General features: G+C 31.2%; 3 protein-coding genes across 3 annotated transcripts; all 3 read right to left on the bottom strand.

Moving 5' to 3' along the window:
- Positions 1-1,222: 1,222 nt before the first annotated feature.
- Positions 1,223-5,199, bottom strand: LOC100817470 (probable serine/threonine-protein kinase PBL23). The gene is made up of 7 exons (XM_006574596.4): positions 3,742-5,199; positions 3,373-3,573; positions 3,039-3,107; positions 2,758-2,826; positions 2,486-2,545; positions 2,078-2,400; positions 1,223-1,761 (listed from the first exon to the last, which is right to left on the bottom strand). The coding sequence occupies exons 1-7, from the start codon at positions 3,881-3,883 to the stop codon at positions 1,321-1,323; spliced, it is 1,305 nt and encodes a 434-aa protein (XP_006574659.1). The 5' UTR covers positions 3,884-5,199; the 3' UTR covers positions 1,223-1,320.
- A 357-nt stretch (positions 5,200-5,556) lies between these two features.
- LOC100814820 (putative germin-like protein 9-2) lies at positions 5,557-6,265 on the bottom strand. The gene has a single exon (NM_001317690.2). The coding sequence runs from the start codon at positions 6,245-6,247 to the stop codon at positions 5,630-5,632; it is 618 nt and encodes a 205-aa protein (NP_001304619.2). The 5' UTR covers positions 6,248-6,265; the 3' UTR covers positions 5,557-5,629.
- Positions 6,266-23,862: 17,597 nt separating this feature from the next.
- Positions 23,863-26,517, bottom strand: LOC100816939 (NEP1-interacting protein 2). The gene is made up of 5 exons (XM_006574594.3): positions 26,206-26,517; positions 25,591-25,769; positions 25,219-25,302; positions 24,964-25,131; positions 23,863-24,238 (listed from the first exon to the last, which is right to left on the bottom strand). Exons 1-5 carry the CDS (start codon positions 26,345-26,347, stop codon positions 24,116-24,118), a joined length of 696 nt encoding a protein of 231 aa, XP_006574657.1. The 5' UTR covers positions 26,348-26,517; the 3' UTR covers positions 23,863-24,115.
- Between the last annotated feature and the right edge of the window lie 973 nt (positions 26,518-27,490).

Raw genomic sequence — 27,490 nt, 5'->3', positions numbered from 1 at the left:
TATCCTTATTTCTTTTGGTTTATGTTTGATACAAAAGGATGATAAATATGAATTTTGGATCTAATGGTAGGTACGGAAGAGGTGGGCACACTATCTTTGCAATTTTTAGGTGGAAGTACCACGTGTTTCTTCACACAGTAATGCTTTTTTTTTTTTTTCTTTCTATTTTAAATTTAATATAACTGGATTTGATGATTGAATTAATCTTTTGACTTGAGATGAAGAATACGTGGCATAATACGCGGTAAGGAAAGTAAAACAATACGTTGATAGGAAAATTTAGTTATTGTTGCAATTGTTATCAAGGAGCTCTGAATTAGTTGATAAATCTTTACGATTTAATTTTTAAATGGTCTCACTAAATTATATTTATTAATTACATTTTTTGTCCCTTTATTTTGGACTATGAGATTTTGGTCCTTTAGTTTTTCTATTTTCAAGATTAAGAAACTTTATTCATTCGTCAATTTTGTTTTAATGAAAACTTTCAGCTTCTTTTTTTAATCAAATACTTTGTTTTTTATGAATAATTAAGACGTAAAGTAATTTTAAAAGTTTAGAAATAAAAAAAATTGAAAGTTAAATTTGAAAGATTTTCTAGTATGTGAAATTATCATTTTTAAAGGAAAGCTTTTAAGATATGTCATTTGTTTTAGATGAAATATGATGCTTTAATAGATAAATTTTGAATAAAAGGTTTAAAAATTGATTGAATTTTTATATTGAAGTAGAAAATGAAAATTGAACAGCTTCAAGGATGAAAATCGATAGAAAAATAAAATATATTTAATTTTAAAAATTAAGACACTTAATTGGCTTGAAAAAAATGTAGGCTATCAAAATTGCTCAGAATCCAAATTAAAGAAACCAAAAGTGTAATTAAAATAATTTAGTAATTTACATTTTGTCTAAACTTTAATTCTAAATTTTGTTTGATAAATTATTACCTAAATGAGCAATTTCTTCGTTCCTTTTCTATTCTCATTTTGACTCATTTATGTGTTTTTTTTATATGATTCTTTCTTTTCCAGTTCCACGACCTATGTTCACCAAAGTTGGAAGAAACCTTCTAAAAACAGTTGAAAGAAAGGAATATAAAAAAAAAAAAAAAAAGCAAAAAACTGAGATTAGAAAATACACAAAGAAATTGCTCTGTTTATCTCCTTTTCTCCATCCCCGGCTATGTTTACCCCTGAATTCTAAATTCAATATAGGAAAAAGAGTGATGAATGTGATTCACTTAAGGTCATATCTTACATATGATCTCATTTCTCTTGTATTCTCCTCAAATTGTTCTTGTCAATGCCAAAGCTAGTACTGTTATACTCTATCCATGTCAATACTAATACTATTATTTTCTAAGCACCTTAAGTCTGTGCTCTTAAAGGAGAAACTATCCATATCAACATGAAATTTCTGTAATCCAACACTGTCAATACTAACAAAGCTTTGTGAACAATCGTATGATTCAACTGATCGCCGAGTCTCCGACTTTGTTGATTGTTGGGATGAGCCAATTGGTGTAAGGAATCCCTTTGAAGATTTCTTGTTATTGAAGCTATCATTAGCTGAGTAGAGGGCTTGCTCTAGTTCTTGACACACCTGGCTCATTGTTGGGCGATGTTTTGGTTCTTCAACCACACATCTTAAACCAAGTTGCCCCATCTTTAGCATAACTTCCATGTTGCATGGCTCACTTTGACATAGTAGATTTGCATCTATGATTTCTTCAACACTACACTTCTCTAAGCTTGGCCTTGCCTGCATGACATACTAATCTATTGTAATGAAGTAAACAAACCATAGTGATCATCTTAGTTTAATACTAATAAATCATTGGTTTGAGTGGTATTGGCTCAGTCCTCTAAAACAAGGTTTCAGATTAGAGCCTTATAGATGGAGAAAATGTGATTATGAAGGGAGACACCATCAAAGGTGGCAAAACCGATGTATATTCCGTATCAATAGCATGATAATGAAAAAAAAATCATCTTAGTTTATTATCATTTACCAAATAGGACAATAACATAAATGAAATCTTTGGAATGGAAGATTAGGGGCTTTATGCATTGCTTACCCAGTCAATAATATGTTGATTACTTTGGTTTACAGTGGAATCCACCACAGGTCTAGCTGAAACAAGTTGCAAAAGTATGATACCGAAGCTATAAACGTCGCTGAATTTGGTCAAATGAAAGCTTAAACAATAGGCAGGGTCAAGGTACCCTGGTGTCCCTTTAATCTGGCTGCTGACATGTGACTGATCACCAGTTGGCCCTGATCTTACTAGCCCAAAATCTGAGACCTTAGCCTCAAAACCTTCCGCTAATAGGATGTTACTTGGTTTGATGTCACGGTGAATAATGCTTGGTTTCACCCCTTCATGCAAATAAGCTATGCCTACAACAAAATGTACCAAACAATTCTATTTTAATTAGAGGATTTCTGGTTAAATCAACTGGGGACTAGCATTTAAAGGGTGAACCTCTTGCTGCTCCTATTGCTATGTTTAGTCTTTGCTTCCAAGTTAAGCTCGTTTCGTTTCCTACAAAAAATCAACATTCATAGCCATACATTAGTAGTGTCAAAAATCAAAGATAGGAGCTAATCATGAGTTCTCTATTCATGGTTTAAATCCTTTTTAATCAAAAGTGCTCTATGTTTTTTTAATATCTAGCGGGGAAAAGAAAATCCTTGAGCTTACACATAATAGCTTTGACTATAGTCTGGTTTAAGAAGGATAAACAATAAACTTACCCATGATGTACTCAAGCAGTGAACCGTTTGGAACATATTCATAGACTAGGATTTTGGCTCCATGTCGTTCTGATCAAGGCATAATTAGGCCAAGTTAGCATAAAACTGTATTGGAATAACTCCCTCTCAACACTGAGAATTGCTGTTGCATATATAAACTACCAAAGCAATGTGCTTTTACAATGAATATCATCGATATCAAGAACATCAACTGATGTCTGAATTTTTTTTACTCCATTTAACTGCACAATCAAGAGGGAACTTTTGTCAGTCATAGTCACCTGGTTCTTCACAATATCCAATCAAACCAATAAGATTCCTGTGCCTTACAGCTGAGAGGAGCCTAACTTCTGCCAAGAAAAAAGAAATAATAGTCAAGAATAATAAATTGAATTTTCTTTTCTGTGGGAGTCATGGTTTTAAAATACAATTGTGGTCACAGTCGCAGTTGCATTGCAATTATCAAAACTGCAGGCAGATGATGTTGCATTATGATTGGAGATAAAAAACCGCAATATATTTGCGACCACAATTGCGATTTTAAAACCATGATGGGAGTTGTGAGGAGAATTGGCATGAGTCAAACAGGCAGAATTATCTTTCATTGGGGCTAACCATTTCTGAATTCTTCCACACTTGAGAATGATTCAGAATGAGCTCTCTTAATGGCTAGTGTTCCTTCTAAGTCAAAGGTTCCTTTGTAGACATTTCCAAATGCACCAGAACCTAGCAAGCAATCTTGGCTAAAATTTTTGGTTGCTCTCTCTAGTTCCTTAAAATCAAAATACCTTAATGATATTTTATCATGTTCCTTTCCTGCAACAATGAAAAAAAAAAACTTCAAAGATTCAGTGTCACCTTAGGTGAATGAAATACTAGAATTTGTAAGAATTTCTGAGTTTGTTTAGACCTCAATTACTACTAGACTTACTTGGTTGATGATTTTTCATTTTTTGTTTGTTTTTACAACTGCATCTCACTCACCTTTCAAAGTCTTTCGTTGCTTAAGAAATGGAATGACCTTTCTCCAGAAGAGGCAATAGAGTAAGGCCCCAACCATTGTTGTTAAAATGCCAGCAATAAATTCCAGTAACATCTTATGTGCAGATCCACTCCTATTTTTCATAGGTGGTTGTGCTATTGGCAAACATCAAAATTTGCAACCTTAATATTATGTTCTCTGCGAAACTACAAATTTTGTGACATTCCTTTTTCTAGATTCAATTATTGGGGGACCCATGTTACATAGCAGAGTGTTGCATGTCCTTGTTTTTTTTAAAGGGCATTCACAATTTGACTTACTTGGTCATACCTTGGGACGGCATAAGAGCCAAGACATTCCCATTGTGTAATAATGAAAAACATAATCTATCATAAAACTTTCATTTTCAGGACCAACAAACAGAGAACAGTACAAATGATGACTTAGTATCTGTTAAGAAAATGACTAAAACAAAAATAGAGAGTATCATAGTACTAATTCAAGAATTAATATTCGTTGTTGCCATGTGCATGCTTGCAAAGTTGGATAGACATGCCGGATAGACTTCAATATAAGTATCCCAAGTTTAATATTATATATGATAATCATAGTAATACATGGGACTTTTTGACCGGGTAAAGTTTGTTTGATTAGCAAATTGTTAACGTCCTTTAGTGTTTGGATTGACCCGCATATTGCGCTTATTGTTTAGCTTAATTACTGTAATGGCGTAATCAATGTTATTATTTATAGTTTATTTTTTATGTTATTTTTTTTATACCTTGTTGTATTTATTGATCTTGTTTACATTTTTTTAACTATACAACCCTAAGACTATATAAATAAGTACTGTATAAATGTAATTCTTTTAGAAGATATAAATGTATTTTATATGCACCACAAATAATATTTTTCCTACCTATATCCCTATAATACCAACATAGTATTAGTTTCTCCTAAAAAGATCATAGCATTAGTTGAAAATAGTTTCTTCCTTCTGATGTGTTGAGTCCATAGATGGATCTTGCACTAATTAAACCATATTTTGTATTTTTATTTGCTCCCATTTGCAATTTTTTTGCCCTGTCAATATCAGTCTTAAACTTTTGTATCACTTTATGTTTCTATTTCAACATTTTTAATGCAAATTAATTTCATTTTAGGTGTTCTTTTTTGTAGATTAACTCTGTTCTATTCTATCCTATCTTTCGACAATTTGACTCCATTCCATTTTAACTTTCCTTAGATTGATTGATTTAGACCCACTCAGTGATCTTGGATCCCAAATGCCTCCCCATATCTGATCTTTTTATTTCTTGTTATATTTTCGTATACAAACCTAAGTATAACATGTGCACCGTGTAAATAATATTTATATTTTCCTTTTCTTCCTAAACTCATGAAAATTTAACATAATTAAATAATGATTAATCTATCTATCTATATATATAATTAAACAAATCGACATACCTCAATTTGTCAGAGGCTGTCAGGCATCTGCGTAGATCATGGATCTGTTGGAAGACAAGATTCCAAGCAAATTAATTATATGGCTATGATGATTTTGTGCTGATTGATATTTCATAATGCTACCCGCGAGTATCTGTCTTAATACGTGGATCTTCACCACCTTTGGCTTGTTTATTTCTATTTTATTTGTGTATTCATACAAGGAAATGCTTGAAATTTTCGCTGTTTAAGCACACTTGGGGACAGGGTGTGAAAATTCAGTGGCATAATACAATTCACAGCCCCTACTTGACCAAGTTAAGTTAATTATGAAAACATGAAGGTTTTTAGATTTCTTGCTAATATTCACACATGCAGAAGCTACAGGAACTTTATTTAGAGACTAGAAGGAAGTAGTACATGAAAGCTTAGCTTGCAATTCTAAGGTTTGTTTAGGCCAGATCTAATCTTCTTCACTGTATAAGTATCAGTCTTGAAAGCCTTGGCAAGGATTACATCATCAATTCCCGTACTAAAAATAGAATGAGGTATTGAAACCGTTCCTGCATTTGCACTTCCAAAAGCAGATATAGCAGTGGCTGGAACTGATTGTGGATTATACTGATAATGTATCAACCCTTTAGGAAATATGAACATATCACCTGATTGAAGGTTTTGTGTGTAAAGTGTGCGAGTAGTGTCAACAAATCCTACTTGCAGGGAGCCACTTACAAGGAACAGAAACTCGGCGGCACGGGGGTGGATGTGAGGAGGGTTGATGCTACCAGCAGGGTACTGAAATAGTGCATATGATATACTTTGTCCATTGAGAGCAGGAAATTCAACCAGGGTTACTTTTGTTGCCTTGAAAGATTGAGGAATTTGATGAAGGACTCCTCTTAATCCAGTGTAAGTAAAGAAGCTTCCATTGACACTGCTATTCTGTGGTGAAACATAGTCATATATGATATCTGGATCACTTGCCAGAGCATTGTTGATGATAAGCAAGGCAGGCACTAGCAAGGGAAAGAAAATCAACCCTAAGAAGTTTAGGGTCATGTTTCTAATTAGCTAGTCGAAGCAGAGAAAGAAAGTTAACGACTCTGGTTTTGTGTGGTTCTTAGTCTTGGATAAACATTTTTTTTGCCCTTATATGTCCTTTTCCTGATTTCAAATCACTATTATTTTGGTTGTTGAGTTGTGTTTTGGTGTGGCATTGGTTTGAGGCTTAAAATCCACTGGGCCATTATGCTTTCTTGTGTGCAAGCCTCACAAAAAAGCAATGTTTTCTGAGCTGGAAACAACTTTGTACTGAAGATTTTGAAGCCAAGTGTTTTTAGGATAGTGACATCGTTTCAAGGGTCATTTTCCTTATTTAATTTGTAAGAAAAAACACTACAACATAATTAACACAAGGAACTGGCTGGAAAAAGCATTGTTGCTATTCAGTAATTTAGCCTCCTGTTTTATAAGTGATTTCGCCACTCATACTTAAAATTTGAGGATCAAACCAGATAATGTAACATGTTCACTGCTAGAAAGCCATAATTTAGAAACGTAATGGAGTACCGTAGGATATCTATGAAATGTCACAAAAGATCGATCTGGCGTTTAGACCTGAGAGAAGTTGCAAGACTTTTAATCAAAACCTCTAGAGCTTCTTAACTTACATAAAATAGTTATTAAATTACAATGATAAAAATAAAATAGTTATTAACGTACAGAGTTATGATAATACAAATTAACTACATATATAAGTTATTAAGCGTGAAAATAAGTTAATTTTTTTCCCCTAATGCTGGTCTAGCTAAAACTATGCAAGGACACTTAGTTTATATCGATGAGGCTAGCTGTATGATCTGATATATGCTTGTATATAGTGTTGTACCCTTAGCAAAGATGATTGAGCTCCGAAAACCTACCACTACCAGATTCTATATCCAATTTAATAGAGATTGAAAAAACGTTATGTTAATTAGTAGAATGTAACAACTAACAAGTGACTTGGAGTATGTAGCTTGAGTGAGTAAACCATCATGGAAGTAGAGTACCAAAGCAAAAGGTGACCTTGAATATTTGAAATTAACATATTTTAACCCATGGAAGTAGAGTTTAGGCCATGGTCCTTCAAGTTTTTTAGTCAATTAAGTTTTTCTATTTTCAAGATTAAGAAAATTCAGGGTTTGTTTGATTTACTTTTCCTTTTTTTGTTTGTTTTAAAAACATTTTTCCTTCACTTATCAATCAATTTATCATCTAAAGTCTATTAAGTTATAAAAACTGTTTTAAAAACCAAAACATAGAAAGAGCTGAAACATGTTTCCTTTTTCACTTTTCAATTACAGCATATGGGTTAAAATATCTGTTGGGTGTGACTTAAGTTAATTGTATATTTTTGTCTTTTGTGAAATTTTGATTATGTTTGATAAGATATTCGAATTAGTTTTTAACTTTTTTTTTATTATTTGAAAATTTTGTTTGATTGTTCGGTAAATAAATTTTTTTTAGTAATTTATAGTATTTTTCAAAACGTTAATTTTTAAGTTTTAGTTTTGTATATTTTCTTTTATTTTTATTTTCAATATATTTATTCATTTTCTTGTTATCTTTTTTTAAGTATATCATGATTTTATTATTTTTTTATTATTTTATATTTTTTAATTATTTTAACTGTTAATTTTATCAAACACTTATAATTTAATAAATTAATTTTTTAATTTCCAGCTATCAATTAATTTTTCACTTCCAACTAGTTTTGTCGATTGCCAAACAAAACCTTTGTTTTCCGATTAACATCGGAAAGGTTCACAAAGTGTCACAGATACCCGAGAGGCCACAATTGAAACCCAGGCTAGCATTTATTTCCATTCTTAAGATCAAATCTTACCCATCATATCTTATATTTTTTTTGTATTTTTATTGTCATGTAAGGGACGAACCAAATAGAAAAATTAAGAAATGTTGAGTGACGGGAAAAAAAATAAAAAATGAAAGGGTGTAATTTAAAACCATGTTCAAAATTTGAATTAACATCCACAGTCTGCAGTTAGGCATTATGTGACACAAATGTTTTTCCAGTTTGCCATTTGATAAATATGTTTTTAATGCCTTCTTAAACTGTTGAATCTCATGTCTGGTTTGGAGTACAGCGATAAGATAGTGTCCCTTCCAATGTTATATTCATCACAGGCACTTTCTCATTTCTTTCTTACTTGCTTTCTGCCCTTTATTCACTTGCTCATCATTTACTATTTCTTTTGTTGTTGATTTACATGCTCAACTTTTATTTCTGTTCATATTCAAAATCTTGTGTTTCCCATGCTATTTCTTTCCTTTTCTGTTTTATCCCATGTTATTTCCTCAATCATGTCATTATTTGATCCTATTTTCTCTCCTAATGATGTTCTTTAAACTAAAACTGTCACTGAGTTGTTTCTGCATCACCCAAGAACGTATTTCTTGATATTAATACTGGATTTTGGTCATGTTGCTCATGACAGTTTCTTACATTTAAAAATTTCATATGTTAAAGCCTGATAATTTTTTTTAACAAGGTATAAACCCGCACTGATAAAGTGACAATGTAGCAATCTATCATTTGCTGTAAGAGTGTCAGGGAAGGAAAGGTAGTCATAATGAAGTAAGTCTCCACCAAAAGAGTTTAATCATGAATTTTACTAACCCCATCATAATAAAAATTGTAGGTATGGTTTCTTAAAACTTTTCATCTAACAAAGACAAATAAGAAAACAAATATATAATAAACCATATATATATAATCAACACAATCACAGTATAATTTATTGTGTGGATAGAGTACCAGGGAGAAAGGGAAACATAAAATAAAGGAAGTGAAAACTGAATAGTTCAGCATGAAATAGGGATATAACTTTCACCAATTTATGACATCAACTCTGATGGTTAGTGGAGAAGAGTTATGAAGTAAATACTTCAATGTCCTGATTATTTCTTCTTTGGATATCCTTCTATATGGAACCATTTTGATTTTCAATAACTCCAATCTAACAAAGCGCCGAGGTTGAATTTCCATTACAGCAAGATTTGATAGATCCTACACAATTAGAGTGGATTGAAAGACATATTTGAATGGATATGTTGAAATGCAAGATTGAATATTTACAAAATAATGCAGACATCTTATCAGCGAGCATTATGAAAATAAAAAGAGAATACACAATAAAGTAACTTACCTTTAGTATGATATTAAGGATAAAAGAAGAGTGTCAACATCTTTACATTAGAGAGAACTTGCAACCAACTTACGACGACTGAACCATCTATATGTAAACGGGAGCGAAAGGTGACTCATTGAAGAGAGTTTATGATAAGTACGAAAGAAACTCTCTATGAATGTGATTGAAACAAGATTTGGAGTAGAAAGTACAATCTTGGGTTGATAGGTGTACCGGTCTTTCAGATCTCCAAGATGCAAATATTTTAATCTTGGTAATAAAACCAAAGGAAAGCTTAATATTAAGAAATGTCAAAACAGGAAAAAATGAGAGAGTCAAAACAATTGGGTGTGCGTAAATTTCATCATGTGGAGCAGAACAGTGATGGCAGCTGAAATAGTAAATATAGGGAGATTTATCCATGAATAATTAGATAAAGGAATTTAATATCATACTTTAACCTAATATGTTAAGGTTTAAGGTTAGGATGAATTTTTTCTTTACTTATATAATACTTAATTTTTTTTTTCATTTCTAGTTCATGTGGGAGTTCACGCCACACTTACAATAAAAGATGTTAAAATAAATCGTGCAACCCTCTCCCCTGCACAGTCAAGGAACACCAAAGTATTCACATGGGATGGCGAGGGCACGTCATGGAACACCAAAGTATGCATCGAGATATATTCTTTCGAAATTTAAAATTATTACTTTTTTATATAGTAATCTTGTATTGTTTAAAATCTTATCTTGAAAATAATTATAAATTAATTCAAATATTGAATTTGTTTATTATTATTTTTTATGGCCATCAAATATTTCCTTCATTTATAATTCATTCATTTATCATAGTCATCTAAATCTTAATTAAATTTTAAATTATTTTTAATCTTTTTTTATTATATACCTTTGAAGTTTGGTAAATGATGCACTGACTTTGCTAGTTTGTCACATTATATTTAATTAATGATATAATATTTTGTTAGTCTATTATTGCATATATGAAAAACAAAAGTTTCAAAATGTTAGTAAAATAAAAAAAAAAAATTCTTTTGATAATAAACTGTAAAAAGGACATATTATATGTAAAAAATATATTTAAGCCTAATAATTATATACAGTTTTAATTATACTACCTTCATTTTTTTAAATTATACTAAACCAAAGTGCTCAATTTATGATATGATAAATTTAATCAATTCAAATCTTTAATAATATCACATAATTAAGACTAATATCTTTAAAATAATAAAAAATATTATTTTAAAATAATTAATAACTATATCTATTTAATAAAAATACACTACTTCAACAAATTAAAAAAAATTAATAATAAATGCATTTAAAAACATATTAATAAGCTATAGGAAAATTTTTCTTGTGGGACAATGTGGCGAAGGAAATTTTTTTAAGCATAGCAACTTGATTTGGAGTTCTTGTTCGAACATATCTTGAAATGTCTGTCCAATGTCCCTTGCCATATTTACGAAGGCCAAAGAGAAAAAACCTATTGAAGAATGGCAAATGCAACGTGATATTTTTAACATAAACCTCCCCTAAAAAAACATAAAACATTAATCTGAATTCTATACAAAATTCAAAGCGTTTTTTGAATAATAATAATAATAATAGTTAATAAGTGTTTTTTCAATTAGGAATTTTCAACCTTTTCCTGAGTGTTTATTAGGAACCAAACATGCAAATCAAGTGTTTGTGTGTACAATATATAGTAAAAACCTAGCCGAGTAAAAGTAAATAATAATTTAAAATGGAAGACGCATTTTTTCACTGAACGAGACGAGGAAACACATCTTTCTTCTTCTTCACATCCTAAATAAGAACCAAAATACATAAATCGGTGATGCACTCAAATATATTGGGAAGTGAGTGAAAACTGAATAATAATAAAGACATTTTAAGTTGTGATAAAATTCGAAGAGAATACTACCTGAATTATTTCTGTGTAAGCTGAAAACAAAAGGCCCCTAACTAATTTATGTGAAAATGTTTTTTTTTTTCAATTTTTATTCTATAGAGATAAGTTACTTAATTTTTTAAGAAAAAAATGTTTGGTCTTGCTTCCCTTTTTAAAGAGATCATAAACTAACAAAAAAAAAAAAGGTCAAACACGTTTAGGGTTTAAGAATAGAAATTAAATATATAAAACTAAAATGGAATTGTATTAAAAATGACGTGCCCTCGCCGGGTCATGGGATGCAGAGCTTAAAAGAAGAATAGAAATTAAATATATAAAACTAAAATGGAATTGTATTAAAAATGAGGAAGGCACTTACACTATATGACTTATACAGAGTAAGAAGTAACTAATTAGTAATTATTTACTAACAAACTCTTCACTTATGCGTAGTTAATTACATCTCTAATAATCCCCACAGGTTAGGAGGTTAGTAGGTGTTCACAACACTTTCAACATGGAATAACAATACAAATGCATATCAAATCAAAGGAAATTAATATGAAATATAATTAAGAAGAACCACATGAGCAAAGCTTGATCACATAATCGAGGCAAAAATTTATCAAAACTTAGCCATCAGAAGCAAAAGCTATATATACTCAAGAGGAGAGCAAAAAATAATATCAAAACACTTAACCACCGTACAGGGAAGAATTTGAAATCATGAGATCCAAATAGGAAAAAACTTAATCATTATGCAAAAATCAGATCAAAACTTAAGGCTTAACCACTTAACATAAACAACATGATGCTAACAAGCTCCTGATGACTTATATAGAGTAAAGGAGTAACCAGCTAGTAATTATCTACTCACAAACTCTTAATTAACTCCTATCTGATTGTATCTATAATATATATGGTCATATTTATATAGAACATCAAATATCAAGGTACCTACCCCACATTCATTAAATACCTGTTATAACATAATTACTTAAATGTCCTTGTTTAAATAATTTTGTTTGGACGTGTGAGATTCAACTATTATACCTTAATAATTTTTGTTTAGACTAGAGCGATTGAAGAATTTTAATTTGGATTAATTTTTAAATTAAATAATCTTGATTAGTATAACTGTGTAAAATATTTGAATAATTTTATGTTTAACCTCTTAAACTATTTTTTGAATAAAATGTTAGAATAAATAAAAACTATAATAAAATTATATTTTTAAATATTTTTTTTTATTTTTAATAAATATCCATGGATATTTCCTTATATTAAAAGTTCACAGGAATTCATTTAATGGGTACTTTTCCAAGTATGGGATGGGCACAAGAAGGAAGTTTATCCAGCGGGGTGAGTAACTACTATCGGTGCCTATCTTACCCTGTTGTCATTCCAAATCACTATGAGTCACTAAAAAGTGAACTTGGTTTGGGTCACTTTTTTCGTGAGTAAAAAACAAAAATACAATTCAACTCAACCCATCATATGTTGATAGGTTAAAGTGGGTTGACTTGCGAGTTGACTTATCTAACTTAAAAAAATAAAAGTTATAAAAAAAGAATAATATAGAAAAGTAGAAAAGCATAAACACAATAAGCTCAAATAATAAAAAAAAAATATACAATGAAAATTAAATTGTCAAAGAAATTTAAAACCAAACAGAAGAATAAAAAATAATTTTTTTTAAAAAAATTAATACAAGTTGGCTACTTGGCTCAACTCAACTAACAAGTTACTTGAGCCAAATCAACCTTTAAAAAAGTGAGTCAACATTTTTTCAACCTTTTTAGTTTATGAATCAAATTGACTAATTAGTTGAAATTCACTTTGATATCTCCAATTAAAAAAGAAAATTATAGAAGCAAAAATAAAATAATAAATTAAACAAAGTAAGTGGACATTTATAATTTTTAGGGTTTACTCCATGAAGGCAAGTGACCTGCATACCAACAACTATTGAAACAATTGCACTTATGAACAACCGTTGCATTGGGGAAAATGGGGCCCGACTTGTACTAAATATAACAGAGCAACAGAAGATAGAGGCCAAAATTTGAAACAACAGAAAAGGTAGAAGCATGGCAAATTGAAGGCCTTATCAATGTACACCAAAGATAGCATGCACAAGCAGAACGAGTAGAGATTATAAAATGAAGAATAGATTGAAATGAATGTAGTAGTGGCCAATTTGGGTGTGGACCCATTTATCAGCGTCATTGCATCAGCAACTTCTCCACCCCAGGATACAAATACAAGTAATTAGCACATATACTTGAATGGTCTCTAGTGTAGTTGCTTGGTTTACTTGCACTAAAAAATTAGGAATCTTTGGGAGGGTTTGGTTTGAAATTTAGTAGAGAGTGAGAAATGTTGACTATTGAGTAGAGTGGAAGATTTTTTTTTTCGTAAACATACAGAAAAAAGATATTTATCAAAACATAATTTTCTCGATTATTTACCAAAATAATGTCCTGCACGCCCATGTTAGAATGAATAATACGATAAATTTAACTCAATTTCAAAAATTAATTTAAAAGATGAAGATTACTTCTTATCTATACATTTTAATATAATTTTATTTTTAGACTATGTGGAATTTAATTATAGATACCTGAACAACAGTGGTTATGTCAAGTATGGAGTCCCGGGAAGGTAGGACACTGCTATTGACAACGAAGAGACTAAGGTTTTGAATCTCAACAAGTAACGTTTCCACGCGGGGGAGTCTCATCTTCACGTGAAGCTGAACCATCGTCGCAGCAACTCAGCCATTGTTTCTTCACCAACATCACAGACTCCACGTCACGTTTGAGAATTCAGGTTGAGGAGACACGAATTCTCAAATAATTTCCAAAAAGTATTTGAAAAACATAATGAAATTGGGTTCCTCAATCCCAAATTACATTGTGAAGAGTAAAAATATATGTTTTTTAAATAACGGGAGAGATGTATGTTTTGATAAAAAAAAATAAAAAAAATCTGTATGTTTACGAAAAAAAAATCGAAGCCTGGAAGGCCCATGCATGGGTGGGTAGAAATTGTCTCAAAGTTAACAATTTTAATAAAAACGTGGAGTGATTTGTCTCTTTAAAATTGTATAGTTAGAGGAGAGAGTTACTTAAATTGTAGAAAAAAAATATAATATAGCTTTATAAGATCATCACAAAATTGTAAATTAAGCAATTCTCCATTTGAAGATATTTTTAGAAATTATTCTTAGAAAAAAAAATGGATTTTCAAATGAGACAGACCCCAATGTGCTACTCCATATTATATATATATATATATATATATATATATATATATATATATATATATATATATATATATATATATTTAACTTGTCTCTTCTTCGATCCTTACATTATTATTTAATAATCACGAATAGGACAACAAATTGCTATTATTATCTTCTTTTGAATGGACAGTGAAGCTATATTAAAATATGTAAGAGATTTATGAAAATAAAATAATGTAAAAAAATTACCCCTCTTAAATTGAAGATCACTATGCTTTTTATGGTTCCCCAAAAAGAATCAATGTGTGGCCAATGTTTTAGGAAAGCATCCAATCCGAACTAGACAACATCCCTGGGTTAGCTCAGACTCGTGAACCCCTGGACTTATCCGAGTTGTACGTTTTAATAATAATGGACCATACCTATGAAATGATTGATATTTATTTGGCCTTTTCTTTATCTTTTTCTAATGCTAACGGTGTTCTTGACCATGACCAACTTCACATTAATGAGATGGGTCTTTCTTCCTTTCCTTTTTGATACTGATGAAGGACGCTTTATATGGTGCATTTAAGATGATGTCGATTGGATTAATGATTATTATACCTACTTTTGTTATTACAGTGTCTCGCAATAAATTGGTAGATGAGTTGTTTGTCAATTTCAACCAATTAGTCATTTGCACTGAGCATGCTTACTAGTAAGACCTAAAAATTCTTTTATAAATTCTAATAGTAAATATATTTTTATTGCTATGTCTAAAATAAAAGCTTTAGTTATTTTATCTTTTAATTATCAGAATATTAAGATAAAACTTTCTCTTTGGCAATTTTGGTTTTACTTAACTTTTTTTTTTAAAATAAGAAACGCATATAATTTTTTAAGTTCTGATATATATTCTTATTTATTTAGACTAAAGACCCTTAGCCTCCCTCATCTTAAATTTTTCAATACTAAAAAAAGAGAGTTGTTTGCGTTGTTTAAATAGGGAAAATTTGCATCAATGCGAAAACGATTATTTGTCTACTTTTTTGTTACATGACTTGTCAAATCTTATTATGAAGATAATTTTTTAGTTTAAAGGGAAATATAATTGTATGACTAAGAAAATAAGTAGCAAGCACGCGATCTCACGATCAAGATGAATGTTCTCATATTAATTTTTTATATGACTTTATTGTGTGGATTTTTCTATGTTTATCTTTTATATAAATATTTATAGAGATAGAGATATAAATAGATTTTTCATATAATAAAGTTGATCTTTTTTTTTCAGCAATATGAATAATATATTAATTGCACTAGAGGTGCTACAAGTGTTACAGAAATTGTGAGAGGTATCTCACACAGCTTTAGTACAGTAAATAGGCCTGGAGTATGGCTTCTCCATCCCAATATAATAAAGTTGATCTATATGAAATGGATATGATCATATGGATGATGTGTCTTCTAAGGTGAATTGTTGATTTGTCTAAGATATACAGACTAGTGATTTGGCATTGAATTCTTGAATAGTGTTGACTCTTATGTGTTTCAATATGTCGAAACCTGAGATCTTCTGAGGTCAATTGGTATTTCACTGCAACTATATAAGAGACCATGAAAAGAAAAAAATGTTAGAACAAATCTCTTTTAACCTGTGATATTACAAACTACAAAGAAACACAGGTTATTAATAAAATGCGGAAATTACAGATCAAATCATACCTCCAGCCATTGCTATGAAGAGTTTCTTGTTTTGGTTCTTCCAAGCTCTCTCTCTTCCACTCTCTAGATGGTGTATAAGACTGAATTCGAAGGGGATGAGCTCAGGGACCAAATTCATGTGCTTATATAGGCATTCTACCATCAAGAATGCATTTATCAGCCATTACCACTCATTATTGACTGTTACAATTCTTTATTGGCCATTATCATCCATTAACAACCATTCAAAATGGCTTTCAAAACTGATGAGCGTTACAAAATTTCAAAATGTTATGACCATGAATTATTACATTCTCCCACTTGGTCCAAACATTTTGACTTAATGCTCAATCTTCTTAAGAAATGAATATATGAATCATAGTGATAGTTCCTCTTATAACGAGTAATATCATCTATGTATTACAATATACTCAATTTCCCAAGCAGTATACTTAAAGTGGTAATAAAACTTCATGAATAAACCCAATGTTTATTCTTGGTCCAAAACATAATTTTTCTCAAATAAATCAATGTGCACCAAAATATGAGAAAATATCATAATATAAAAGTTTCAATTTTTACATATATGTATACAATCATAAATTGGAACCAAGTCTCATTCTTTCTACATGATCCTTAAATTTAAACGGTGGCATGCCTTTAGTTAAAGGATCAGCGATCATCAACTCAGTGCTTATATGCTCAATGACCACTTTCTTGTCTTTTACTCTTTCTCTAATGGCTAAGTACTTAATGTTGATGTGCTTACTTCGACTTCCACTTTTGTTATTCTTAGCCATAAAGACAGCAGCTGAGTTATCGCAAAAAATTCTTAAAGGCCTTGAAATAGTATCAATTATCTTCAGCCCAGAAATGAAACTTTTAAGCCATACACCATGTGATGTAGCCTCAAAACAAGAGACAAACTCAGCTTCCATGGTAGAAGTAGCAGTCAAAGACTGCTTAACACTCCTCCATGAAATAGCTCCACCAGCCATCATGAAAATGTACCCAGATGTTGATCTACGAGAGTCAACACAACCAGCAAAGTCTGAGTCTGAATAACCAATCGCATCTAGATTGTCTGTCTGTCTATACATAAGCATGTAATCTTTGGTCCCTTGAAGGTACCTCAACACTTTCTTAGCAGCTCTCCAGTGGTCAATACCTGGATTACTCTGATATCTTCCTAACATTCCAACTGCAAAAGCAATGTCAGGCCTTGTGCATACTTGAGTATACATGAGGCTTCCAACAACTGAAGCATAAGGAATGTTTTTCATTTGTTCCCTCTCAAAGTCATTCTTTGGACATTGGTTCAAATTAAACCTATCACCCTTCACAATGGGAGCAACACTTGGTGAACAATCTTTCATCCGAAATCTCTCTAGAATTTTGTTAATATAGGTTTCCTGTGATAGACCCAAAATACCTCGAGATCTATCTCTATGAATCTTAATGCCGATGACATAAGATGCATCACCCATATCCTTCATGTCAAAATTCTTAGAGAGAAATTGTTTCACCTCATGTAGCAAACCCCGATCATTGGCTGCAAGTAAAATATCATCTACATATAAAACAAGAAAGCATATTTTACTCCCACTAACCTTGTGGTATATGCATTGATCCATGGGGTTTTCATCAAAACCAAATGAAGAAATTATCCCATGAAACTTAAGGTACCACTGACGAGAAGCTTGTTTTAAACCATATATAGATTTATTAAGCTTGCAAACCAAATGCTCACCACTATTAGAGGAGAAACCTTCAGGTTGTTTCATATAAACCTCCTCCTCTAAATCACCATTAAGAAAAGCTGTTTTCACATCCATTTGTTGCAACTCAAGGTCAAAATGAGCAACTAATGCCAAGATTATACGAAGAGAATCTTTCTTAGATACTGGAGAAAAAGTCTCTTTATAATCTATTCCTTCCTTTTGAGTAAATCCCTTAGCAACAAGTCTTGCCTTGTATCTCTCAATGTTGCCTAATGAATCCTTTTTGGTCTTAAAGACCCATTTACATCCAATGGCCTTCGCCCCATTAGGCAACTCTACAAGGTTCCAAACTTTGTTACTCTGCATGGAACTCATCTCATCCTTCATGGCATCATACCATAAATTTGACTCTTTACAACTCATGGCTTGATCAAAAGTTTCAGGATCATTTTCAGCTCCAATATTATAGTCAGATTCTTGCAAATATACAATATAATCACTAGGAATAGCTGATTTTCTTACTCTAGTAGACCTCCTTAATGTTGCATCAACATTTTCTTGGGGATCATGTTGTTCAACTGGTTGTTCATCATTTTCATGAATTTGATGATCAACTTGATCTACTGGATTATCAACAACAGTTTGTGGAATGCCAATCATGTGTTGTTCATCATCCCTTTGAACTTGAGGGGTATGAATTACAACCAATCTTTCATTTGACGTGGAAGGTTGAGATTCTATATAATCAATTTCAGAACCTAAGTCCCTCAATTGATCACTCCCACTGATCAAATCATTTTCAATAAATTTGGCATTTCTTGATTCCACAATCCTAGTAATATGATGTGGACAATAAAACCTATAACCTTTAGACCTTTCGGCATATCCAATGAAATACCCACTAATGGTCCTCGGGTCAAGTTTCTTCTCTTGTGGGTTATATATTCTCACCTCAGACGGACAACCCCAAACGCGCATATGTTTCAAACTCGGTTTCCAACCTTTAAATAACTCAAAAGGTGTCTTTGGGACAGCCTTGGTTGGAACACGATTTAATATATACGCTGCCGTCTTTAGTGCTTCAGCCCACAAGGATTTAGGAAGATTGGAGTTGCTAAGCATACTCCGCACCATGTCCAATAATGTTCGGTTCCTTCTTTCTGCCACACCATTCTGATTCGGAGAACTAGGCATAGTGTATTGGGCAACAATCCCATGTTCTTGAAGGAACTTTGCAAAGGGACCAGGTGCTTGTCCATTCTCAGTATACCTGCCATAGTATTCTCCACCTCTATCTGATCTCACTATTTTTATTTGCTTGCCACATTGGTTCTCAACTTCAGCCTTAAAGACTTTGAAGGCATCCAATGCTTCGTATTTGTTATGAAGCAAATAAACATTCATATATCGTGAATAATCATCTATAAAGGTGATAAAATATTTCTGACCATGTGCATCCATATCTGGACAACAAATATCAGTATGAATTATTTCTAATATGCTTGAACTCCTATTAGCACCTTTCTTAGACATGTTGGTCTGCTTACCCTTAATGCAGTCCATACAAGTCTTAAAGTCAGCAAAATCTAGAGTATTGAGTACCCCATCTTTCACTAACCTTTTAATCCTCTCAATGGAGATATGTCCTAATCTCCGGTGCCATAACATAGAGGAATTCTCATTAATATTACACCTTTTAATACCAGTTTGAACATGCATAGAACTATAAGTGGCATTATTTTGTAAACCAAGAAGATAAAGACCATCAGACAATATACCATTCCCAACACATTCAGAATTATAAAATAACTCAAATGATGTGTCTTTGAAATTAAAGGAATATCCAAACGGTACAAGCCTTGAAATAGAAATCAAGTTTCGGGAAAAACTTGGTACATAAAAAGTCCTTTCTAATTTTAAAATAAAGCCACTACTTAAAGTCAAAATGCAAGTTCCAATGGCCTCCACATGTGAGCCTAGCTTATTGCCTGATAAAATGCTTTGCTCACTTCCCACTGGTTTCCTTAGGTTTTCCATACCCTGTAAAGAATTTGCAATATGAATAGTAGATCCAGAATCAATCCACCAGGTGTTAATATTAACACTAACCATATTAGATTCATAACATACTAATGAGATTGATTTACCTTTCTTCTCAAGCCATTTCTGGAATCCGGGGCAATTCTTTTTCATGTGTCCCTTCTTCTTGCAAAAGAAACACTTTGCCACCTTCTTAATATCAGCTTGAGGTGGTATTTTACCATTCCCCTTCTGATAAGCTTGAGACTTAATTGCTTTGTTCTTCCCATAAGCAGTAGTCAGTAGTGCACTCTCACCCATCTCCATTACAAGCCTTTCTTCTTCCTGAACACACATGGTCATTAATTCATTGATAGACCATTTATCTTTATGTGTGTTGTAGGAAATCTTAAATGGCCCATATTCATGCGGAAGGGTGTTCAAAATGAAATGCACTAGGAAGGACTCAGACATATCAACCTCTAGTTTCTTAAGTTGAGCTGAAATATCTCGCATTTTCATGATGTACTCACGCACACCTTTCACACTGGTGAGCCGAAGAGAAGAAAACTTCATGATCAAGGTGCTTGCTAAAGTCTTATCTGAAGTGATGAACTGGTCATCAATGGCCTTAAGCAAGTCTCGGACCTTTTCATGCTGGTCAACAGAACCACGTATCCCAGCCGAGATTTTAGTCTTAATGAACATCACGCTGAGCCGGTTGGATCGTTCCCACCGCTCATATAGCGCAACGTCAGCTGGGCTACTTTCATTTGTGATTGCAGGTGGTTCGTCTTTCCTTATAGCATAATCTATGTCCATCCACCCCAATTGTAAAAGAATTCTCTCCTTCCATATCTTATAGTTATCTCCTTTGAGTTCGGGAACATCACATTGAATATCAGAAAAATTAATAGTTTGAGAAGCTGCAAAATTCAAAGGCTTATGTCAAAATTTGAGGCATACTAATCTTAATTGTATCTTTTACCAATGTAAACATACCATAAAATTGAATCTTGTGACATAAAAATTGCCTGTGGGCTAAATTTTTAATTCAATAAGAAACAATTAAACCTTATGATAGAATAATCAAATTATTTGCTTAATATTCATGCTTTACGGGTACAATATGAAAATAATTTAATTTCTATCGTAAATTTTTACTTTATGATAAAATCGACAAATTATCCATACATCATGATGCCTGTGGGTAAATCATGAAAAATAATACGTCATTTTATCCCAATTAATTATACAGATATAATAAAAATTCTTGTGAGATAAAATTCATTATATAAGTATAATTAATTACAATATTATGTCTAATTCCTTATATGATCTTTAACCAACTTAATATATAATTTTAATCAAATATAGATGCTGTGGCTAATCCATAATTAATCAAAATCATAAAGATCACTTAGACATAAAAATTTATTATATGAGAATAAATAGTATTTTGCATTTCAAAATCAAGATACAATATAATTATGAATAAGATTCTCATATAATTTTATAATTGAAATATAATATTATGCATTTGATTTCATATATATATGCATAGAATAAAATGTTCTAGAATATATTCATGCATAAATTAAATCAAAATTCAAAAAACTGTAAAGCACAATGTGTATATAACGTATTAAAAACGATAACATATCAGAAAAGCCTTATTGGTTTAGTGGTCTGCACGTACATTAGTGTTCTCGGAGTCAAGGGTTCGATACCCAGCTAGCACAAAACGTAGGAGTTTTTGTCTTTTTTTTTTTTTTTTTTAAAACACTGTTCATCATCTTCAACCTTTAGCGGGTCAAACCCGACCCATACGCAGACCCGTTCGTTTTTCATTCATTCGGACACCATTTTTCACGATTCAAAAGCCAAAATTAAGGAAATCAAACGAAATACATATTTCTAATTTTATTTTTTAAGAAACAAGGCCCTTCATACCATAAACAAAATCAAATCGGAAAATACCGAAAAACGAAAATGGACAAGGCAGAGGCAATTCTTGCTCTGATACCAAATGTTAGAACAAATCTCTTTTAACCTGTGATATTACAAACTACAAAGAAACACAGGTTATTAATAAAATGCGGAAATTACAGATCAAATCATACCTCCAGCCATTGCTATGAAGAGTTTCTTGTTTTGGTTCTTCCAAGCTCTCTCTCTTCCACTCTCTAGATGGTGTATAAGACTGAATTCGAAGGGGATGAGCTCAGGGACCAAATTCATGTGCTTATATAGGCATTCTACCATCAAGAATGCATTTATCAGCCATTACCACTCATTATTGGCTGTTACAATTCTTTATTGGCCATTATCATCCATTAACAACCATTCAAAATGGCTTTCAAAACTGATGAGCGTTACAAAATTTCAAAATGTTATGACCATGAATTATTACAAAAAAATCCGTTAAAGAAAAAGAAGGAGACACCATACAAAAAAGAATGTGTACTTATAAAAGGCACTTTGATACTCACATTAGTAAGAATTTTACCAGAATAATAATGTATTTAAATACTTATATGATAAATTATATCTTAAACATTCTGCACCTAAACATTGACTTCGACAATTGTAGTTTTAAAGATGTTGTTTTAGTGCAAGATAACCCATTATACAAGTCAAACTATAAGCTTGATCGAAACAAAATCTTATAAAAAAATTAAAAAAAGGATTTATTTATTATATTTAGAATTAGACAGTTGCCATCCTAAGGTCAAGGTGCAAACTAATTGCACCATTCTCTTTAATATTTCTTATTTGGCCATTACTATACAATTTCTATCCTAAGGTTACAAAGAAAATGAGTGAATTATCTTTGTCTAAATTATCTCATGGTTAAAATTAACAGTAGGTTCTGGATAAGATTATTTTAGGAGTGTAAGCAGCATTTTATGGAGATTTTTTTAAATGTTATATTTAGTCAAATACTTAAATCATATAAAGAACTAATTCTATGAAAAACAATATTTTCATCATAATTTTTTTGAAAAATTGATGTTCTACAAAAAAAAAACTAAGTAATTAATCATCAAAATCTATTGAATTATTTTTATTTTCTCATTTTTCTTGATAATTAAATATTTAAATACAAAAACAACTATTAAAAATCATTTCATATTCATTTTTGACATACTGAATTTATTTAATAATATCCACGGTTTATGATTTTTTTAATAAACAGAAAATAATAAGGTATAATTTTGCAATTATTTTTTTTTACAATCTAAATAATATAAATTCTTAAAATTAATTTTCTCTTAATTGACATCAGATGTCAAACTTTTGTACTTACACTACTTAATAATTTTATACTATATAGTATTTAAATTTAACCAATCCAACAATTAAATTGAAAGTTTTCGTAAATCAAGTAAAATTTCATACAAATCCAAAAATAATTATTACTTTATCAATAAACTTCATTTATATATATATATATATATATATATATATATATATATATAATATGTTATTTAAAATATGGATAAATATTTATTACCACTAAACAACCTACAAACAAATGTCCAATCATTATGAAATTTACCATACATCATCAAAAACATATTATCAAACTATATATTCAATGGTCGATTGATTAATTTTGTATTTTAAAAAAATTAAGTGATATAAATGTAAAAAAAATGGCATATGCTTTTATCGGCTGGTCGTCCCTTTAAAAATATATAATTTCTTTTTTTTTATAATTGAAATAACAATAATTGATTATATAGACACCATCAATTATTAAAATAATATATCTAAAAAAATTGTTGAATTTTTTCTCTCACTGCTAATCTAACCACAAACTACTATACCCTCGTCCCCTCTACCCTTTCCCACGAATAAACGAAAGATTTGTGCTCCCTAGTCTACTGTTTCATGTTCTTTACTCCAAGGCCAGAAAAATAGTCCATATACAAGAAATAGCAGCTGATTTATGTCAAAACTTTCTTTCTAGTAACTTATTACAATTATGCCACTCATGAATGACATGGGATGGTTGGTTCCTAGTTCCGACTACATTTATCCATAGTGTACATTCCTAAAAGTAGATTCCCTTATATATAAAAAATGAAAGAGTTAACCTAGCTATTTTTACGGTTTGTATACTTTGCAGATACAAAATTACAGATCCCTTCTGCATAATGGGCAAGAACCATGCTTGATCAGCCACTTATCAATGCAAGGTAGGTGAAAAATGTGATGACAATGAGGCAAACTTCTACCAGTCTCCCCAAGCTGAAAGTCCTGCAAATGCAAAAATTCACAATAAAATAAACAAGCTTAGCAACTTTTCTTTATCACCACCAGAAATAAAATAAAATCAAATACCTAAGTTTTTTTTTCTATTAAGGGGGCTGATTTTTCTTCTTCTTTATTTGTAATTGTTTAAATACCTAATTTCTAATAAAAAATAATTTTAGAAAAATATTTACTAATTTTAATATTTTATACATAAAATTAAAAATAATTTTTATTTTAAATAATAATAACTTTAACCGTTAACAACAAATATAATTAATTTTACACTAGTTCTAATTCTATAGACTTAAACATTACTCCCTCTGTATGGATAAATATTTAGGTATTTAAACAATTACAAATAAAGTATGGAGTATAATCAATAGCAATAACATAAGCAACTAGTTAAATCATATGCTCGATAACTTTAACCATTATTATAATAACAATAAATACAACTAATTTTATATTAGCCAACTTAAAGGCCAGTGCCCTCCACCTGCCCCCTCTGTATCTGTCCATGCTTAACATTATCAACACTTCAAGAAGGTATACACGCGTGTTAACAAGAAAAATTATACGAGAGATATAAAATAAGTTAGATGGTGAAAAAAAAAAGAAGAGAAAAAGTCATTTGTCGATTTTCTCTCCTAAAAGAATTAATATTCTAACAAAAAAATAACATTTACTGGTAAAAAGAGAAAAAGAAAAATTGTATCATCATAAAAAACCTGGAGGCAAACTGAACATGAATCTTTCTCCCCAGAAGCATGAACATTGTTGTCACTTGTAATTGTGATCTTTGGGATCTTTTCAACTGAATCTCTCGATAAACCTTTGGCGCCACCAATGTCAAAGAGGTTTTGTACCTCATCAAAGCTTATTTCAACCGCACCCATCTGAGAAATGAAGTGGCAAAGGCATCATAAGCAAGATGATCCAAGTGCATAACCTAATTTCATTTACAAAATAAATACAAAAAATACCTGACTTTGGACAGCACTCAACATGGCTGGACCTATCCTTTCACGCACTAGTCTCCCATTCAATAGGCTAGAAATAACATCAATCTGCATTACATAACTTAAAATGATTAGACTACACAACTTGCTAGTGAAAATGACAATAAAATCTCACGGGACTATGCAAAGAACTCAATAATTGTTTTTTTATGGGAAAATATTAATTATTAGTTTATTATTGGAAGAAATTTAAAGTCACGACTTCTCTCTCTCCTTTCTCTTTTTCAAACCTCCAAGCCTAATCTTATAACTCTCAAGAACTCAGCAATTGTGTAGCAATTTCTATATCCCATATTTGACAAGGTCTTGAAAATGAAAACCAAGTGACTAACTCACCAAGTATAAGACACACCCAATTCCAGATTCGTCAGATTTCCAAAGAACAAGGGAAGATTCAAACACTTCAATGGAAAAAACAGCTCCTGATATGGCACCTATAGCGGCCCCTCGAATGAAACCACTCTCTGTCTCTTGGCCTATCAAGGCTCCAGTCATAGCCCCCAACAAAGTGCCAACTGCAAATATAACAAACAATCCATTAAACCTTATTAGCCTCAAATATTGTCACAGTTTGGAATTTCAAAACAAAAATTATAAAAAGAAAAAAAACCTTTGATTTCAGATGATATTGAAAATTTACACAAGACAAAGACGTGTAAAATGTACACAAACTTCAGGTGATTCAGGAAATGGACACAAGACAAGACATGTAAAGAACATATGCCAATTGCAGAACAATCCAACACAAACCAACATCTAAGTTCTCACATTTTTCTGCTCCCCATAAAACAGAACAAAATTAAACAAAAAAAAAAATGTGTCTGTAAAAATTATAATTGCCAACATCCTCAAAGACAACCTCGTACATAGCACGACACTGACAATCACAATGGCAAAACCAAATTCTTCATAGTAGATCGAAAATTTGGCGAAAAGAGAATGGTGTTGTACCTAATGCAAAGCAGAAGGTCAAGATCGCGGAGAAGATGTTCCCAATGATGGCAGAGACGAAGAGGGCACCCACCCTTTTGACCCTCTCAACGAAATTCCCGAAGGAACCCATCCAAGGGCATTGATTTGGCACAAACTCCATGTGGGTATTTCAGAAATTCCAGTTACGTTTGTTCTGTCACAGATTTGGTTTAAGGAAGAGTTATATATATAAATAAATACAACAATATAGTAATGTCTACAAGAGGATGAAGATAACGAACTTTATCCCTTCTATTTCATAAATACTGTGTAAGACAAGAGAGAACATGGAATGAAACTACCTTCAACCAACTCGCATTTAAAGCTGGTGTCCCTTAATGCCACAGTGGCACACTCATTTTAATTAGTATCCACTTTGCTAAGAAAGAAAAAAAAAACTTACTATGGTTAATAAAGTTGCACTATTATTAAGAGGTTTTCTTTTTCTGTTGTGTTTATAATTGCTTGATAGGAATTTTAAAACTATACGTAACAATTATTTATTATATATAAACTTATAAGTCATTTAACAATCTTACCATGCATTACAATTTATGGTCCAATAAAAGTGTAAATAAATTTTACACTTTGAATATATTCTAATAATTTTTAATTTTTAATAAATAAAGTATTTACATGAAACACATTTTCAAGAACCACACGATAAAAAATAAAATCTCATGCCATTATTGCACTAGGGGTGTGTCAACTTTTCTTCTCAAGGTTGCGACCAAAATCTGTTGGTTCGTTTAAACCATAAAGAAAACCAACACACCACATTCGCTTTCAAAAGGGAACGAGACAGTGACAAAAAAAGAGAAAAGTAAGCTTTCTTTTGACAAATGGGGATGGCGCAGCCTCAGGTGCATACTCACCACATGCAAATGGTCGCAGGAATTCGTTTTTATCCATAAATGTATGATCGACTAATAAAAAATCATTAATGAAAATGGAACAAAAAATTGTTCATATTAAAACATTGTTGAACTTGAATCTTACTGATTGATTATGTTTGTTGGTCGCCTCTTTGACGTTTGCACTGCTCATAGCTTTGGCCTCCTTGTCGGGCCACACACTGAGTATTGAGCTAAGATTGGTGGATTTTAAATAGTACTACTAGTAATTGTGATTTGTTTTTATTTTTGTTTCTCTTTTATTCTGTTATAAATTTTGTAACAATATACAATTAATAGCGTCTCCGGCACTCATTGCTTAAATTATTTTATAGAGAAAGTCTACTTTTCATATTGGATGGCTTAAAATT

This window comes from Glycine max, chromosome 2 (assembly GCF_000004515.6).
Source record: "Glycine max cultivar Williams 82 chromosome 2, Glycine_max_v4.0, whole genome shotgun sequence".
Lineage (NCBI taxonomy): Eukaryota > Viridiplantae > Streptophyta > Magnoliopsida > Fabales > Fabaceae > Glycine > Glycine max.
The sequence above is the reverse complement of the archived record's forward strand: the minus strand, read 5'-3'. Positions and strand labels throughout refer to the sequence as shown.